General features: G+C 40.8%; 1 protein-coding gene across 2 annotated transcripts in view; it reads left to right on the top strand.

Annotated features, from left to right (window-relative positions):
- Positions 1-17,905, top strand: part of LOC109929127 (SPARC (osteonectin), cwcv and kazal like domains proteoglycan 1) — a 468,013-nt gene that overhangs the window by 388,693 nt on the left and 61,415 nt on the right. Inside the window, exon 7 of one of the 2 annotated variants that reach the window (XM_048603879.1) lies at positions 17,670-17,723. The exons of the other annotated variant lie outside the window; for it this stretch is intronic. Within the exon in view, the coding sequence (XP_048459836.1) occupies positions 17,670-17,723 (54 nt within the window). The remainder of the gene's footprint in view (positions 1-17,669; positions 17,724-17,905) is intronic. 2 annotated transcript variants of the gene reach the window in all.

The following is a 17,905-nucleotide window of genomic DNA, read 5'->3' as shown; positions in this document are numbered from 1 at the left end:
GTGGAAGGAAATCTCCTGAAGCTGGAGAAAATCTAATTATCCCTCTGCGTCAGGGTAGACATATTTGAAAATGTATGTTTCGTCAACTTGAAATGGATTTCAGAGGATCAAGAAAGTGCACAGTGCAGTCCCATGCTCTCTGAGGCTGAAATCATTGCATTCAGTGTGTGTTCAGTTGAACAAACAATTAAAGTCTTTAATACAAGAGGATCAAGAACAAGTTAAATGGATTTAAGTTCTTCTGTTGTACTGAAACTAAGGAAGACATTGCAACCACAAACTAAAGCACGCATTAGATGTGACAGGAAAGTATGGTAGCATTTCTTGAGATGTGTTCTTACAAATATTTGGCAACAAAAGATTCTCACAGAAGGTCGTACATTAAAGGAATTGGAATTCAGACAACCCTTTCAAAATAAATAGAAAGTTAGGAGATTAATTCCTTACGTTTACTTTTTCACTTTCACAGTGGCGTTGCATTTAAGTCATTTTTGATGTTGCTTTTTCAGCTTCAGCATTTAGATTGACAATTCCTTTCAAGTGGCATTTATTCATCAGTATACTCATCTAAACTTGACTTTCAATTTCAAACTCCAAAATAACAACATTTCATTATAGCAATCACTTTTATCTTTATTACTTCTTTCCCTTTTCCTGGTTATGGGTTCAGCCCCATACCAACATCATGCTCATTTACATTTCAGATATGCTCTTCAGTTCTGCTGTGCAGAGTGTAATAGTTTGATGATTATTTCTTCAAACAATTTATTTTCCACTCGTGTTGGAGGATCTTTCTTTTCATAGCAGACAGAAGTCTAAAAAGTTTCAACTCATTCTTCCAAGGAGCAGGAATAGGACACTGTTGCCATGAAAATAGCAGTGGAGCATTTATGGCGAGCAGATAGCATGTGTCACTGGACTCGAAATCCAGAGCCCCCAAATGAATATTCCGGGAACGTGGTTTTGAATCCCTCCATGGCAAATAGTGACTTATCAATTCAGTAAAATCTCAAGTTAAAAACTGGCCTAACAACCACCAAATAACCATCGTCGATTTTTGTAAAAACCTGTTTGGTTCAGTAATCTGCTTTAGAGAAGAAAGTCTGTTGTTCTTGTGACTCAAGACCTCAATAATGTAGTTGGTTCTTTAATGCCCTCTAAAATAGGCAAGCAAGCCAGTCAGTTGTATCAAAATTACAAAATCTAAAGAAAGAACAGAAATCAGATAGTCCTCTTGACAACAGCTCAGGCAATGGAAACAACAATCATAAAACATAACAGTGTTGGCCCTGCAAACTCCTCCTTTATAACATCTGTTGGCTGGTACCAGAGCTGTCCTACAAACTAGCAAACACATCCTGATATATGCTCAGATTCATGGAATCATGCCTTACAGACAATGCCCCAGATACCACCATTATTATCCCTATATATGCCTTGGTAGGACAGACCCTTCAGAGGTGGCAGCACAGTAGTACATTTGGGAGATGTTGGCCTGTGAGTGCTCAGGATATTGACTCCGAATACCAAGTAATCTCATGGTATCACATGCTGATTACCACGCAACTCCCATCGCCACCTCTTCATCCACATCAGCTGATGAATCAGTGTTCCACAATATTGAATGCCACTTGGAGGAAACACTGAGGGTGGTTAAAGCACCGAATGCACTCTGGCTGAGGGACTTCAAGTCTATCACCAACAGTGACTCGGTAGTACCACTACAGAGCAAGCCAGCTGAGTCCTAAAGTACTTGGCTGCCAGGCTTGAAGAGTGAATCAACAAGAGGAAAAGCTTACTTAACCTTATTTCTCATCAATCTTCCTTTCACTGTCCACAGCAGTATCAATAGGAGTGAACATATACACTCCCTGTGGTGACAAAGTTCTGTCCACATTGAGTATACTCTCCGTCATGATCTGTGCTACCAACAGAGGCTAAATGGGTCAGATTTCGAAGAGACCTAACAATGCAAAACTGGCATATGGTGAGGTATATTCCTTGTTCCAGTCCTACTCTGGCCCCTCTCCACAACGGTTTCTACAGTACATCGATGACATCATCAGTGCTGCTTCCCTCTCTTGTTCTGAATTGGAAAAATATATCAATTTCACTTTCAATTTCCATATTGCCCTCACTTTCACCTGGCTCACTCTGACTCCTCCCTTCCCTTCCTCAACATCTCTGTGTCCATTTTTAGGCATAGGCTGGCCACTGATTTCCATTACAAATCCACTGATCCCACAGTTACTTGCACTATACTTTTTTACTCATTAACAGGATGAGGGCGTCACTGATAGGCAGCATTTATTGCCTGTCCCTAATTGCCCAGAGGGCAGTTAAGAGTCAACCACATTGCTGTGGGTCTGGAGTCATGTGTAGGCCAGACCAGGTAAGGATTGCAGTTTCCTTCCCTAAAGGACATTAGTGAACCAGAGGGTTTTTCCAACAATCAACAATGGATTCACAGTCGTCATTATGTTCTTAATTCCAGATATTTATTTCATTCAAATTCCACCATCTGCCATAGCAGGATTTGAACCCAGGTCCCCAGAATGTTATCTGGGTCTCTGGATTAACAGTCCAGTGATAATACCACTAGGCCATTGCCTCCTACGTCCTAACATTCTGCTCCCTGTAAAGACACCATCCCATTCTCCCAGTTTCTCTGTCACATATTTTCTAGAGAGGCCAACTTCCACAGCAGGCCTCAGAAATGTCCATCTTTCTCTTCAACCAAGGATTCCCCGCTACAGTGGCCAACAGAGCTCTTAGCCGTGTATGGCACATCTTCCATACTTTGGCCCTCACCCCTTCCCTTCCCTCCCACAACAATGTATATCCCACTGGTCCTCACTTGCTACCCCACCAGCATCCACATCCAAAAGATCATAAACTGCCATTTCTACCACCTCAAACGGATGCCACCACCAAACACATATTCCCCTCCCCCCTCCCTTGTCAGCCTCCACAGGGACCATTCCCTCTGGGACACCTTGGTTCACTCCTGCTACATTCCCAATATCTGCCCACACCCCTACAGCACCTTCCCATGTAATAGCAGAAGGTGTAAAACCTGCCTGTTTACCTCTTCCCTCTTCACTATTCGAGGCCCCAGACACACCTTTCAGGTGAAGCAATGTATTTCATTTAAACTAATCTAATGTATTCCCTGGTAACAATGTGGCCTCCTCTACACTGGGGAGATGAAATGCAGACTGGGTGACCACTTTGCAGAACACCTACCTTCTGTCGACAAAAATGATCCTGAGCTTCCAGTTACCTGCCACTTCACTGTGTTCCCAGACCAACATTTCCGCTCCTGTGAGCCTCAGCAAAACCTTGAAGAACAACATCTCATTTTTCCCTCAGAATCAACATCAAGTTTTACAGCCTGATTCCATCCTTCCATGTTTTTTACCCAACTCACACCCAGTCTTGTTATGACATGGGCTACTTTTAGCACAACCACCCATTCTCTCCTACTCCTCGGACTATTATTGCATTATATGGGTTACTTTCAGTACAACTCACCCACTCTGTCCTACTGTGAGCTCTGGCTGCTTTCTTACCACAGATGCTGCCAGACCTGCTGAGTTTCATCAGCAAATTCTGCATCTCCCAAGTGCAAGGCAGTCTCGATTGTAGACACGTCACATTGAGATTGCCATTATCATATAAAACGGAAAAGAATTCCACTGCTTCAATGTGCAAGTCACTCGAGAGCATCAGTACCATTTCTGAGAAGTAGGCACCAGGTATCCCGGGAGCCACTCAGCTGCCTATATCATTGAGAATTCCCATGATTCTGTTTATTTTTTCAAGGGTGGATGCTTTACAAGGCTGATTACTGGGGAAACAGGGCTAACAACTGTGATACAACTGCCTGACTGAAACTGAACAACCCATGCTTTTCTTTGCTTTTTCTTCACTTTCGCTAATAGAAGTAAATTTTTTCAACTGTTTGAAGGCCTCTGGTATGTGATGGTACCACATTGAACGATGAGAAGATGTTAAAATACACTGGACACTAAGGAAAGAGTAACAGTCCCATAGTTAGCAAGAACTGCAGATGCTGGAGTCAGACTTGATACAGTGTGGAGCTGGAGGGACAGGGCAGGTCAGACAGCATCAGAGGAGCAGGAGAGTCGACATATCGGGCCTAGACCCTTCATCAGGACTGGTGTCTACCTCCTCATTGTCTTCATCTTCCTCCTGGGAAGACTGTTGTTGCTTTCTTAAATCTTCAGTGTACCGTGTATTGGAGTCCTGATGAAGGGTCTAGGCCCGAAACATCGGCTCTCCAGCTCCTCTGATGCTGCCTGACCTGCTGTGTTCCCCCAGCTCCACACTGTATTGACAGTCCCGTAGTATTAGAGGATGGGATGATAGTAAGTATGGGTAACCTGTGGAGATTAGTTCTTGTAGCTGCAGTCTCAATGACCGTCGACCAAACTGGTGATGGTATAAAATAACAATAATTTTATAAATGTGAACTTCTATCTTGAAATGTTGCGTCAGCTGTACCTACGTCCTAAAAAGCTTTGTTTCCTGTTCCCCTCCCACTATAATACTTGAACTGGTGCATGGTTGGCCTTTAAAGAAGCAGCCAGTGCCTGGAGTCCTGGGTTGTCCCAGAAGGGACAAAACTCCCACAGTTGCTGTGTGCACAATAGCATGAGGGCACCATAGAGGTGTGGTATGCAGCTAATGAGGTAAGGTGCACAGAATGATGTCAGATAATGCACTAGAGAAACTCCTCGTCCATGGTAAAATTCAGCTCCAAGTTAACATCTCTGGTTAGCGACCTTTCATCAGAACTCCACATCGTGTTTCCACACATCTAGTCTTATCTTGGTTGAAGATTTTGATTTATTTCCCCTTTCATTTTGCTGCCTTGTGATTTTTCTTTCCATTCTTCCTTTAAGGACCGCTGCTGTTTTTTTCTAATTTTGTGGATTAAACCTTGTTTTTGACTCTCATCCAACTCAGTGTACTGTTAAACAACAAGTTTTGTTTTTTTCCAGCTCAGTTACAATTAATAGGTCAAGCTATCCAAGATTCACAGAGAAATTGTGGCCCCTCATCACCAGTTTAATTATTCACTTCTTGAGCCAAGAATACATAATCTGCAAGTTTTTAAATTCATTCTGTATGCACCATAAGTACCAGCTCTAACCTTTCTGGTTCTCTTCATCATAATATGAAAGCAAGCTCCCCTCAGCAATTTCATGAAGCAATTTCAAACTCAGAGATTCACCTCAATCTAGTTTGTTTAAAAAAATGCTTAAAGCCCTTATGCTGCATGCATGCCTAGCCTTCTGACTAGGTTGCAAATTCCTGGTATTTAACTCAAGCTTGTCCTGTCAGGGACTCCTTTGTTAAAATGTTGTGAATACTTTGCTATGGAGTTTTAGCAAAGATTTGTAACCCAGGTTATGGGTGAGGTTGTTGACTTGCTCATCGAGCTGGCTTGTTTTTGTTCAGACGTTTCATCACCATGTTAGGTAGCATCATCAGTGGGGCCTCTGATGAAGTGGTGGTGTTCTACTCCACTTGGAATTTATACTGTCTGGTGTGTTATGGTGAGTGTCATTTCCGGTTTTGATCTGTATGGGTTTGTATATGAGGTCCAATTCTATATGTTTGTTGATTACATTACAGGTGGAGAACCATGCCTCTAGGAATTCCCGTGCGTGTCTATGTTTGGCTTGGGCTACTATGGTTTCCTAGCCTCCGTACTGCTCCATGCATCAGAGTTAGTTATTATGTTGCTTCTGTGAAACTCAAGTACCAAAAAGCCTACTGTACATCCCATGATTTATATCACTTAACAGGCAGGTAGAAAAAGACAAGGAAGATATAGATTCTGCTGACAGTGTGTTGTGAGTGTACAGATTCTCATGATGGATTGAAAATTTGTCATATATTGGATCATAAAACACTTGATGTTTTAATATTTCTTTAAAGGAATTCATAGGCTGGCAGTGCTGTGACAAGTTTTAGATCTCTTCATTACCTTCTAAATTGACAGTCTTTTTTCTCTACTTAGGGGAAATACATGAGTGAACAATATCTTGATGTCATGTCCAATGGGATGGTCTGATCTTGGTGAGATAAACTGCTGATCTGATATTAGCCATCCTCTATTTTCAAGACTGATAGACTCACCAGAGAAAATGATGATTATTCTTTCTGATAGAGTCAATTTATTTCACAACCATCAACTCTAGGGGTTAATTTCCATACCCCACTATGCAAGGGTGGTTTGGGCACTGACACAAAAAACTGACACATGTCAGTTTCAGAAGCATCCTGGAATGTTAACAAGAGCAAGGAGAAGGCAGGACTGTGACCCCACGCTCCTCTCTATCAAGGCCAATGCAAGTTTTTTAAAAGTTCTTTAAGAACTGGTTGGAGGAGCTATATAAAATTCTGAAGGAGGAGAAGCTGCCATACTCGATTGACTGTTGGAAACAGCAGCTAACAATGAAGCACGACTGTCAGATTGAGGCAATAAGGAGGAGGTAAAGAGGAACAGCAACGATAGCAGAATCAGTTACCGGGCGCTCGGGCGGCTGCAGCTGTGGTAAAGCGAGCACTGCCTGAAGAGGCAAAACAGAGTCTTCAGCATTATCAGCCAGTCTACTGAGAAAGGTGCATACAGAGGCATGGTAACTGCCGACAGATGAGTAAGGAAGCTTTCACCTCCATCTACCAGCTTCAATTGGGAGGTCTGTAGCCATGTGGCTTGGCAGGAAGTACTGTGCCAATGGTGCTGAAGGTTATGGTGACACTGAGCTTCCTCACCACCAGCTTCTTTCAAACCTCCACTGGAAGGGAGAAAAGCCACAGCCTATTCAGTCTCCCTCTATAACTCAAAGTCTCCAATCCTGGAAACATTCTTGAAAATATTTTCTGCACCCTCTCACGTTTAACAACATCCTTCCTGTAAAAAGGAGACCAGAATTGTACACAGTATTCCAAAAGTAGCCTACCAACATCCTTAACGGCTGCAAAAGGATGTCCCTAATCCTATACTCAATGCAGCAACCAATGAAGGCTATGCTGGCTTACAGATCGGGGGGCTGAGGGGCATGATAGTGTGATACAAAGTTTAGTTTGCAAGGGGAATTCATCCATAGCAGCAATGTAGACAGCCTTAACTATGTGTAGACACTATGTAGACATGCTGCTCAAACCCAACCCTCTAGCTTATGATCCCACTTTCTAGAGGTAATGTATTTCCCAGAGGAAAAAATGAATGAGAGTTTCAGAACACTTTCTCACTGCTGTACATGGTGCACATGTAAACATCTCGGGTAATAACCAGCTCTCAAGGTAGTCTACAAGGCAAATATCAATAGTCAAAAGTTTAAACAAATTGAAATAGAGCAGAGGAATGAAGTGCAAAGTGTTGTATTACTTGTTTGTTTACTCTTGTGTTGTGTATATGCATGCGTACGTGCGCGTGCGTGCGTGTGTGGAGATTGTAAGGTATATGAATTTAGTTGGTAGTGGTATACACCAGTGCTTTATATCTGTTTATCTGTAGCTATATTCTGATTGCTTGTAATAAATAATAATTCTTGATTAGCGCATAAATCCAGTCTGTGTTTTTTTATCCACCTTGGTCTGAAAGTCTGGTAAATGAGTGTATTGTGTGTACCTTAAAAACTTTAACATTTGCTGTGACTGTGGGAATAGCAAGGCTGAATTTATGATGCGCTGGTTATGATAAATTAGAAAATGTTACTTAAAGGAATGACAGTGGATAGGCAATGGCAAACATTTAAAGAATGTGTGAAGGACTACAATAATTGTTCATTCCTGCCTTGCACAAAGCTAAAAAGGGAAAAGTAGCACAATCATGGCTAACATGGGAAATTGGGGATGGTATTAGATCCAAGCAACATACAAATTGGCAAAAAGCAGCAGATCTGAGCAGTTTAGATTTCAGCAATGCAGGACAAAGATATTGATTACTGAATACAACAGAAGCTTGCAGGGAACATTCAAGCTGATTGCTATAGTTTATATTAGTATGTGAAGATTAGTGAAAACAAATGTAGGGCCCATTACAGTCAGAAACAGTTGAAGCTCTAAAGAGATGGCAGGCCAATTAAACACATGTTTTGGTACTGTCTTCACAAAGGAGAACACAAACAACATCCCAGAAATGTTGGAGAACAGGCTTTAGTGAGAGGAAGGAACTGAAGGAAACCATTATTAGTAGGAAAATGGTGTTGAGCAAATTGATGGGATTAAGGCTTGATTAATCCCTAGGATTTGATAATCTACATCTAAGACAACTGCCTCTAGAAATAGTGGATGCATTGGTGGTCATCTTTCAATATTGTTTAGACTCTACTATTTTAAAAAGGAGGCAGAGAGAAAACAGGGAATTCCCGATCAGTTAGTCTGACATCCGTGGTTGGGAAAATGCTAGAGTCTGTCATAAAAGTTTTAATAACAAAACATTTGGAAAACAGTGGCAAGATTGGACAGTCAGATGGACTTACAAAAAGGAAAATCATGCTTGACAAATCTGCTGGAATACTGCAATGATGTAGCTAGTAGAGTTGAGCAGGGGAAGCCGGTGGACGTGGTTTACTTGGACTTTCAGAAGGCTTTCACTAAGATCCCACATGAGAGAGTAGCTTGGAAAATTAAGACTTATGCAATTGAGGGTAGTGAACTGAAATGTACAGAGAACTGGTTGTCAGACAGGAAATAAACAGTAGGAATTAACAAGTCATTTTCTGAGTGGCAGGTGGTGACTAGTGGAGTACAGCTAGAATCAGTGCTCAGATCCAGCTATTCACAATTTGTATTAATGCTTTACATCAGGGATCTAAATATAATATCTCTAAGTTTCCAGATGATGCAAAGCCGAGTGGGAGGGTAAGCTGTGAGAAGCAGAGATGCTTCAGTGTGATTTGGACAAGTTGAGTTAGTGGGCAAATGCCAGACAGGTAAAATATAATATGGGTAAGTGTGAAGTTATCCACTTTGGTAGCAAAAACAGGAAGACATTTTATCATCTAAATAGTGATAGATTGGGAAAGGAGGAGCTGCACTGAGACCTGGGTATTCTCGTACACCAGTCACTGAAAGTAAGCATGTAGGTGCAGCAGGCAGTGAAGAAGGCAAATGGCATGTTGCCCATCATAGCAAGAGGAATAGAATACAGGAGTACAGGGATGCCTTGCTGCAATTATACAGGACATTGGTGAGACCATACCTGCAATATTGTGTGAGTTTTAGTCTCCTTATCTGAGCAAGGATGTTCTGGCTATGGAGCGAGTGCCGCAAAATTTTACCAGACTGAGTCGTAAGATAGCAGGACTCACAGATGAAGAGAGGCTGGGTCAGTTAGAATCATATTCACTAGAGTTTAGATGAATGAGAGTGAACTCATTAAACAGACTAGACAGGGCAAACACAGTCTCAGGGATGTGGAGTAGGCCATTCAGGACTGAGATGAGGAGAAATTTCTACACCCAGAGAGTGGTGCGTCTGTGGAATTCTCTATCGCAGAACGCAGTTAGGGCTAAAATATTGAATGTTTTCAAGAAGGAATTAGATATTCTTCTTAGGGCCAAAGGAATCAAAGGGTAATGGAAAAAGCAGGAACAGTGTATTACGTTGTATGATCAACTATCATCATATTGAATTGCAGACCAAGCTCAAAGGGCTGAATGGCCTACCTCTGCTTCTAGTTTCTATGTTCTACATTTCGATGCACTAAATCAGTGACGGTGCATGGAGACAGCCATGCTGTTGCATGTCAGAACCATCATATTGGATAGATCCTTGGGCAGATCCTCTGCCCTTTCTCATTAATCTCTGAAACTCAGCAAGTCTGGCAGTATCTGTGGAGAGAAAGCAGAGTCACCATTTTGGGTCCAATGACCCTTCTTCAAAGGCTGTAATGTTGGGAGGTGAGTTGGAAGGCCATGATGGTGTATCCTCAGAGATGTCCTACGAGAGACTGTGAGGGATGGGCCTAATGAATAAGGTTTTTCCTTGCCTAAGGATTTGGGACCCTGCGACTGCAGAGTTTGTTAGTGTCAAATGCTGTTGGCTTTCCTCAAGCTTTTATTAAATTATTGCTCCTTAATGGACAGTTGGTAGTAGCTGCTTAGTGGATTTCTCACCTGATGGCTGCATGTGTCCTACCTCCCCTTTAACATGAGCATGCTGTCCTAGCTCCTCTACAAACTCTGCTGCCTGCTTCTCAAAGGTGGGAAGGACTATGTGACAGGCAGCACACATCCTGTCTGTACATGCTCAGGTCGGTTGATGTATATTCTTCTCCTGCAGAAGACAAGAAATATTAAGAAATATTAGCATTGTTGCATGAACACTTTAGCTCCATTGATAGATATGGTTAGAGATATCAAACAACAAAAATTGTGATTGTCCTCATACAATAATTGCAAGAAGGGAGTCCTGGAGAAGCTACTGATTCAAGGACTGTAGATGGAAGGTTATTCAGTGCCACCAAAGAGCTAGAGCTGATGGAAACCTATGAAGCTTTATAATGTGTGTGCCTAAAACTCCTATGAGCTGTCCATTCCGAACCCACTTTTGTCCTGTCTCATTGTCCCATACAAGCTTTGTTGAGAAGCTATCAGATACGTAGGTCCTCCTAGATGTGAGGAAACATCAGTGAGCTAGTGGTGTGTGAGCTGCTGAATATCATAACTCCTTTTATGTTTGAAGTGTGAATCCTGGCAGATGTGTCAGAACCAGTAGCACTGTGGTGCCAGTGGTGGATCCATTGATAGGTGCAATGAAATGACAGACATTGATTTTACATGAGATCTGTGATGTTGAACCTGGCACCCAACCTTCTGTGTGATAGTCCAAAGCAATGGCATGAGACAATCTAGATTCACACTTATTGGAGCGTGAAGCATTGAGTAATCTTTGACCAACAGTCTGGGGGTTACCATTCATGAGAAATTGAATTGGATGAGCCATATAAACATTGTGACTACAAAAGCAAGTTAGAGAGTAGTAATCCTGCAGTGGATAACTCACTTTACCAAAGCTTGTCCACCTTCTAGAAGATATACATCAGGAGTGTGGTGGAATACTCCCCCACTTGCCTGAATGGGTGCAGCTCCAATAACAATCAAGAAGCTTGACACCATCCAGGATAAAACAGCCCACTTGATTAGCACCACATCCACAAATATTCCCTCCCTCCACCACCAATGCTCAGAAGCTGCAGTGTGTACTCTCTACAGGATGAACTGCAGAAATTCACCAAAGATCCTCAGACAGCACTTTCCAAACTCACAACCAATTCCATTTAGAAGGATAAGGACAACAGGTTCATGGGAACACCACCACCTGCAATATCTGCCTCAAGCCATTCAACATCCTGACTTGGAAATATATCAGTGTTTTTTCACTGTCACTGGGTCAAAATCCTAGAATTCCCTCCCTAAGGGTAATGTGGATCTACCTCCAGCATGTGGACTGCATAATTTCAAGAAGGCAGCTCACCATCTCAAGGGCAACGTCCAAAGGTATCTACAGATAGGAAATAAATGCTTGTGCAACAAGCAACTCTCACATTCCACAAATGAATAAACAGAAACAGTGGCACTTACCCTGGAGGTGCACAGCAGATCGTTCATCCTTTTGTGGCACAGTATCCAGTCTCTCCTCTCCAGCTGGTTCTCACAGCTGCTGACGTTTGCTGCCACCTCAGTCCAGGATGCCTTGATCACTCAAGAAGAACCTTTCTTACCATCCCTTTCCTGCAGTTGTCCAACAGAAGCACCTCTATTGAGGTGGCACTGAGTCATGAGGCTGTTTTCTGGCGTGTGTCTGACATCTCCAGGGTGGGTGATGGCGATGCTCTAAGGATTGCAGTGAGTGCAGTGCTGTCCCAGGCGCCTTTTACATACAGCATCCAAAAGTTGGAGCCTGGAAGATCCCAGCAGGAGTCAGAACCTCCAGCCCAACACTACTAAAATTTGGTCTTTTGCATGCATATGAAGATATAGTGAGATTAAGAGAATGTAGTTGCATGAGAAGACCAGTCTGCATCAATGGAAGTACCTTCCACATTTAAGCTGTTTTATTACACAGTCTCAAAAAAAAGAAAATTCACGCAGTCGCTTCAAGCAAGACCTGATGCACAGTTAAAATAAAATATCAAAAAAATTGCAGTGCAAATTGCTCCATTATGCCATTAGCTTCACAGAGATGGTATCTCACCATCCGCCTCCACATTAAAATGCATTGAAGTTGTGTGAAGCTGCTATATTTGTGTGGTAGATGTTAACTCTTGTCCATTTCACCCTTTTAGTGACACAGCAGGTGTTAGTCACTGCCAATCAGCTACTACAAATTATCAGAGATAACAAGGTATAGAGCTGGATGAACACAGCAGGCCAAGCAGCATGATAGGAGCAGGAAAGCTGACATTTCGGGCCTAGACCCTTTGCAGAACACCTACGCTCGGTTAGCAATAAACAACTGCACCTCCCAGTCGCGAACCATTTCAACTCCCCCTCCCATTCCTCAGACGACATGTCCATCCTGGGCCTCCTGCAGTGCCACAACGATGCCACCCGAAGGTTGCAGGTACAGCAACTCATATTCCGCTTGGGAACCCTGCAGAAAAAAAAAACCCCACTACAAATTATCATATCTTCTTTCTTCAGGTTTTAATTGCTGTTGAAGGTCTTTAAGAAAAGAACTTTTTTTCACATTTCCCTTCTGGCTATTTTTCTCTTTATCCAGTTTTTCCATCCCTTTATTTCTGTTTGTGTATCTGACATGGTGCTGAATACACCCATTGTACTTCACACCACATTCATGGTTCTTGTGCCTGCTAATTTCACAATCTTTCAATCTAATTGGTTAGGGAGAGATGTGAATTTGTTTACCTTGTTCACTCAGGTCCCAGAGGCCAATCACTCTGATGTTATCAGCTCATAGTTGCAAATCATTGTATGGAAAGCAATTAAATTCTAAACATGCAAGACTAAATTTAATTAAATGCAGAATTAAATGTTAGATAAATGCTCGACGAAAATTTGGCCTGAGTATATTTTGTATAAATGTGCTGATAAACATAAAAATATTTAGCTGGTGAAATTGTTTACACAACTTGTAAATCTAGATAATGAGGTAATAACCTGGAAATGATCATTTAAAACTGAATGTGACCTGCTGGCAATGTGAGGAGCCTATTATCATGTGCAATTCAGTTTTAGCAATCTTATGCAAAGATTATATTTTAATACAGTAATTCCAACATGCACTATAGCACAATAAATATAATTACGCAAAATAGAAATCAATGTCATCCTTCTGAAGTTATTTTATGACAGAATTTTTAAAAAGTCAATCTTGGGACATTTCAGGGACAAAAACATTGCAAGTTATAGGCTTCTAAATATGGAAGATCTTGAGCAGTTTTGATATACTTTCTCTGGGTTTTATACAGCAAAGTAACGTTTAAACACTTTAATTCTTAGTCATACAATGTGTTCATTTTTATTCCATTACTATTCTAGACACCAATGGTATCAGCACCTGCAGAAAAATAGGACGATTTTGAAGTATTACCTAATTTCAGAACATTTTTAATCCCACCAATGAGAATAAAGGTTAAACTGATTTACTTCCATTCCAACTTAAATCATATTTGATGACATTTTTTTCCTGTCACATGATTCAAAATGAACTGAAAGCTTAGCAGTCGGTGCCGTTTTAAATAAAATCGAGATGCTTCATGCATTTGTCACAAATAGTAAGGTCTTTTTAATAAGATTTATAGTTTCCAATTTTTACATTAGCATTTTTAAAAATATTTATCTTTTTGTTTTGCTGATGTTTGACCATTACGAAAGTGCTGAATTTAGATGGCGTGCAAACCCATGTCACACACAGATGCTAAATGGACAGTCTTCATGTGTTGGTAGGCCATGGAGGCCTTCAGATTTAAATACAATGCTGTCCTCAGCTAACATCCATCTGCATACTTGCTGTTGGGAATTGCTAAGTAAAGACCAAGATTGGTAATCCTGCCTGATGTCTTTCTGTCTCTCAGATTCAGGGTACTCAAAGTACTCATTGAACACCAATTATTTCTCTGAGATAAGTCACCTTAGCACAAGCCAAAAATCAAACCCGCTAACTTAGCCTTCTTAAGACTATATTTTCAGAAATTTATTCTACAACAAATTAATATGTTGGTTTCCAAGTGTGCATTATCTGTTTCCTGTGAAATTTAACTAATCCAATTTTCAAGAAGAATTTGCAGCTGTTGCACTACCGTATGCCAAGTTAAAACACATACTTTACTTGTAAGAGCGAAATACCACAGAAGCTAGAATTCTGAAAAAGAAACACGAGATGCTGGGAACATTCAGCGTGTCATACAGAGGAGAAGATAAGGGTTAATACTTCAGATAAATGACCTTTCTCTATATGTTTTATCTCAAGGGGAAATACACAGCTGGTCTTTGCTCTTGCATTTGTGAATCTGAAATGCCAACATTTCGATTTAGCTTTTCTTGAAGTGCATTTGGGTTAAGTTAAGCTTTATTTACAGTATTATCCTTTGTTCATTATTGCACCTACATGTTCGTGTTCATGCACAGGGTTTTCTTCAGCTTCTCTGTCGAGATAAAAGGTTAATGTCTGACAACACAGATCTACTCCAACCATTCAAATGGAATGTTTCTTTTCATACAGCTACTGAAATAAGCATGCATACATGTGTGAAAAGCCAAGTTATAACTTACCATTATTTAAAAGATGATTTATCATTTGTTTTTCAAACAAAGCATTTTTTTTATTCCTCCGCTTGAGTATATTTATTGTGGCTACTTCAGTGGAAAAACACTAATTGCAGATTTTGTACCATTAAAACATATATATAATTCATGATGAAAACCTTTTAAGACAAATTGCAAACATGATTTAATGAAACTATTAAGGTAATATGGCATTAGAATTGCAGGAGTTTCAAGGTTTCTTTCTATACAAACCCCAATCATTTTCAACATCCATCGACATTTCAAAAGTGAATTGGATCATTATCTGAGGAGGAAATATTTGTGGTGCCATTGGGAAAAGGGAGGAGGGTGGCACTCAGCGAATGGCTTTTACAGAGGCCTGGCACAGACACAACAGGCCAAATGCCCTCCTTCTGTGTCATACACATTCTATGGTCCTAAGCCATTTCCCTGCCCATCTGTGCAAGTAAACAATAATAGCAGCAACATATTTATGTAGAACCTTTGGCATAATAAGACATTCCAAGGAACTTCACACACGGACTATCGAGGTTTACAGACAAAAGGTTTACAGAGTTTGGCACCTAGGCAAATGAAGGCACAGCTGCCAATGTTGCAGGAAATTTGGGGATACTCAAAAGGACATTTTTAGAAGAATGTAGCTGTATCGGAAGTGTAGTCCAAGGGGAAATTAGAGAATTAGAAATGAATTCAAGAACGGATTAGACAACAAGATGACAATTTTACAGTTAAGGCATTGTTTAACCAGAAACTCATGTAAGTCAGCAAACAGGATAATAGGTCAGCACAACATCATGGGCCGAAGGCCCTGTACTGTTCTATGTTCTATGATTGTACTTGTTCATGAGATAGAGGGACCACTGGTTAGGCCAGCATTTATGATGTCCCTAATTGCTTTAGTGAATGTAGCAGTGAGCTGCTTTCTTGAACCACTATAGACCTTTGGGTATATGAGCGCCTAGGATACTGTTAGGAAGGGAGTTTCTCGATTTTCATGCAATCGACAATGAAGGATTGGTGATATATTTCCAAGTCAGGTTGATGTGTGACTTGGATAAATAGTCCAATGTTCATGAGACAGTGGGTCAAGAGAAGTAGTGCTGAGGTAGAGACAGGCGTAATCAGCATAAGTATAGATTTGTGCGCTTAACTGTGTCAAAGGTTGCAGACAGATTGAGAAGGGAAAGGGGGAATAATTTACCTTTGCTGCCCCATAGGGTATCATTTATAACTTTGTTGAGTTGTTTTGGTACCATGCCGGGGAGCTAACCTGATTAGAGTGATTGAAACATGGTGTTCCAGGAAAGATTTGGGAGACAACAATACATTCAAGATATTTAGTTCTCCAGCGCCCAGGACTCCACATTCTACTTGGCTGGTGATTATCCCGTTATGATTTATGTTACATTTCATGGACAGGACATAGCTGACTAATTTTCCACATTGCCACGTAGATGCCACTCCTGTAGCCAAAAATGGAAGAGTTTGGGTAAAGAAGGAATGATTTCTGGAGGGCAGCTCTTCAGCACCTCTGGTAAGATGTTGCCAAGGCCCATAGTTGTTGCTGTAAGTGGTACACCCAGCTGTTTCATGATATCGCTTGAAGTGAATTGAAATGGCTGAAGACTGACAGCTGTGGTGGCAAGATCTCAGGACAATGTGGAAAAGAATCATATGTAACTTCTGGCAGAAGATGGTTGCAATTGCCTCTGTATTTGCACTGGCGTTCTGGTCTCTGCCATTGTTGAGCATGTCGATTTTCATCAAAACTGCAACGTTTTGTTCTGTTCGTTGGTTTTAACTCTACCCATATCGGGATGCTTTTGTTGTGTAGCATGCATATAGTCCTCGGTTGAAACTTCGTTAAATTGGCAGCTTATTTTTAGGTACATCTGGTGCTATTTTTGACATAGTCTTCTCATTGAACTAAGGTTAGTTGCCTGCTTGATGGAAATGGAGAGTACTGTTGTTGAACCATGAGGGTATAGATAGTGGTTGAATACAATTCTGCTGCTGTTGATGGCCTCTAAAATCTCATGAAATCCTACATCTACCCATCTAGATTTGTTCTTAATTGTCTCACTGAGTATGGGGTCCCATGTAACAAGACATCCTCAACATGAGGCAGCATTTAGTTTCCATCACATCTCAGCCCATACATAATGTAAATACTAATAAGTGTTGCTAGAATTAATTCCATGATTTTTTTTTTGTTAGGAACATCTCAGATGATTTTATCACTGATCTTAAAGGATCAGTCATGTGACTCACACCAAAACGGTTCACAGTTGCCATTGATTTTGCACTTTATTGTTTCTAAAAATTGTTCTAAGAAGCCTTGTAATTTTACCTTGATAAGTTAATAGAGAGAGTACCATAATTTAGAAGTATGTAACTTTAATTATTTCATAGCAATCATATTGACCTACATTATATCTTAACAAAGTATGGGATATTTGATTTTTAGAAGGAAGCAGTACATACTGATAATGCTACTGGACTAGTAATCCAGAGGCCTTCACTAATACTGTAGGGACAGGGGTTCAAATCCCCACATGTCAGCTGATGGAATTTGAAGTCAGTTGAAATATCTGGAATTAGTCTCAGTAATGTTTGCCATGAAACCATTGCCAGTTGTCATCTAATTACCTGCTTCATTAAGTTCCTTTAGGTACGAAAATCTACCATCATTACCTGGTGTGGCCTCCATGAGATGCCCACTGAAATGACCGAGCAATCTTTCAGTTCAAGGACAATTAGAGATGGGCGCCACAAGCTAACCTTTAAACAATGCCTAAATCTCATGAAAAGAATAAATTAGTCACTTAATGCTACTATTCAGTACTTATATTGTGGTACGTTCTTCTCGTTTAGATGGAATCAAAACCCAGACTGAAGGCAAGGATACAAATCGTTCACCTTTAAGAGGTAACCAGATAAAATTGCCAACTCTTTGTCTTGGGCATACTGTGTATAAATCAACTAACTATTGATTAACTTACAATAATATTGCACAATTAAGAGTAGGAATGGCTGAAATGTTGAACTTTCGAAGGTGTAAATTAATAATGATGCACTTTAGTCCAAATGATCAAGTTCATTTTTGATGT

Source organism: Rhincodon typus, chromosome 12, assembly GCF_021869965.1.
Source record: "Rhincodon typus isolate 14 chromosome 12, sRhiTyp1.1, whole genome shotgun sequence".
Lineage (NCBI taxonomy): Eukaryota > Metazoa > Chordata > Chondrichthyes > Orectolobiformes > Rhincodontidae > Rhincodon > Rhincodon typus.
The sequence above is the reverse complement of the archived record's forward strand: the minus strand, read 5'-3'. Positions and strand labels throughout refer to the sequence as shown.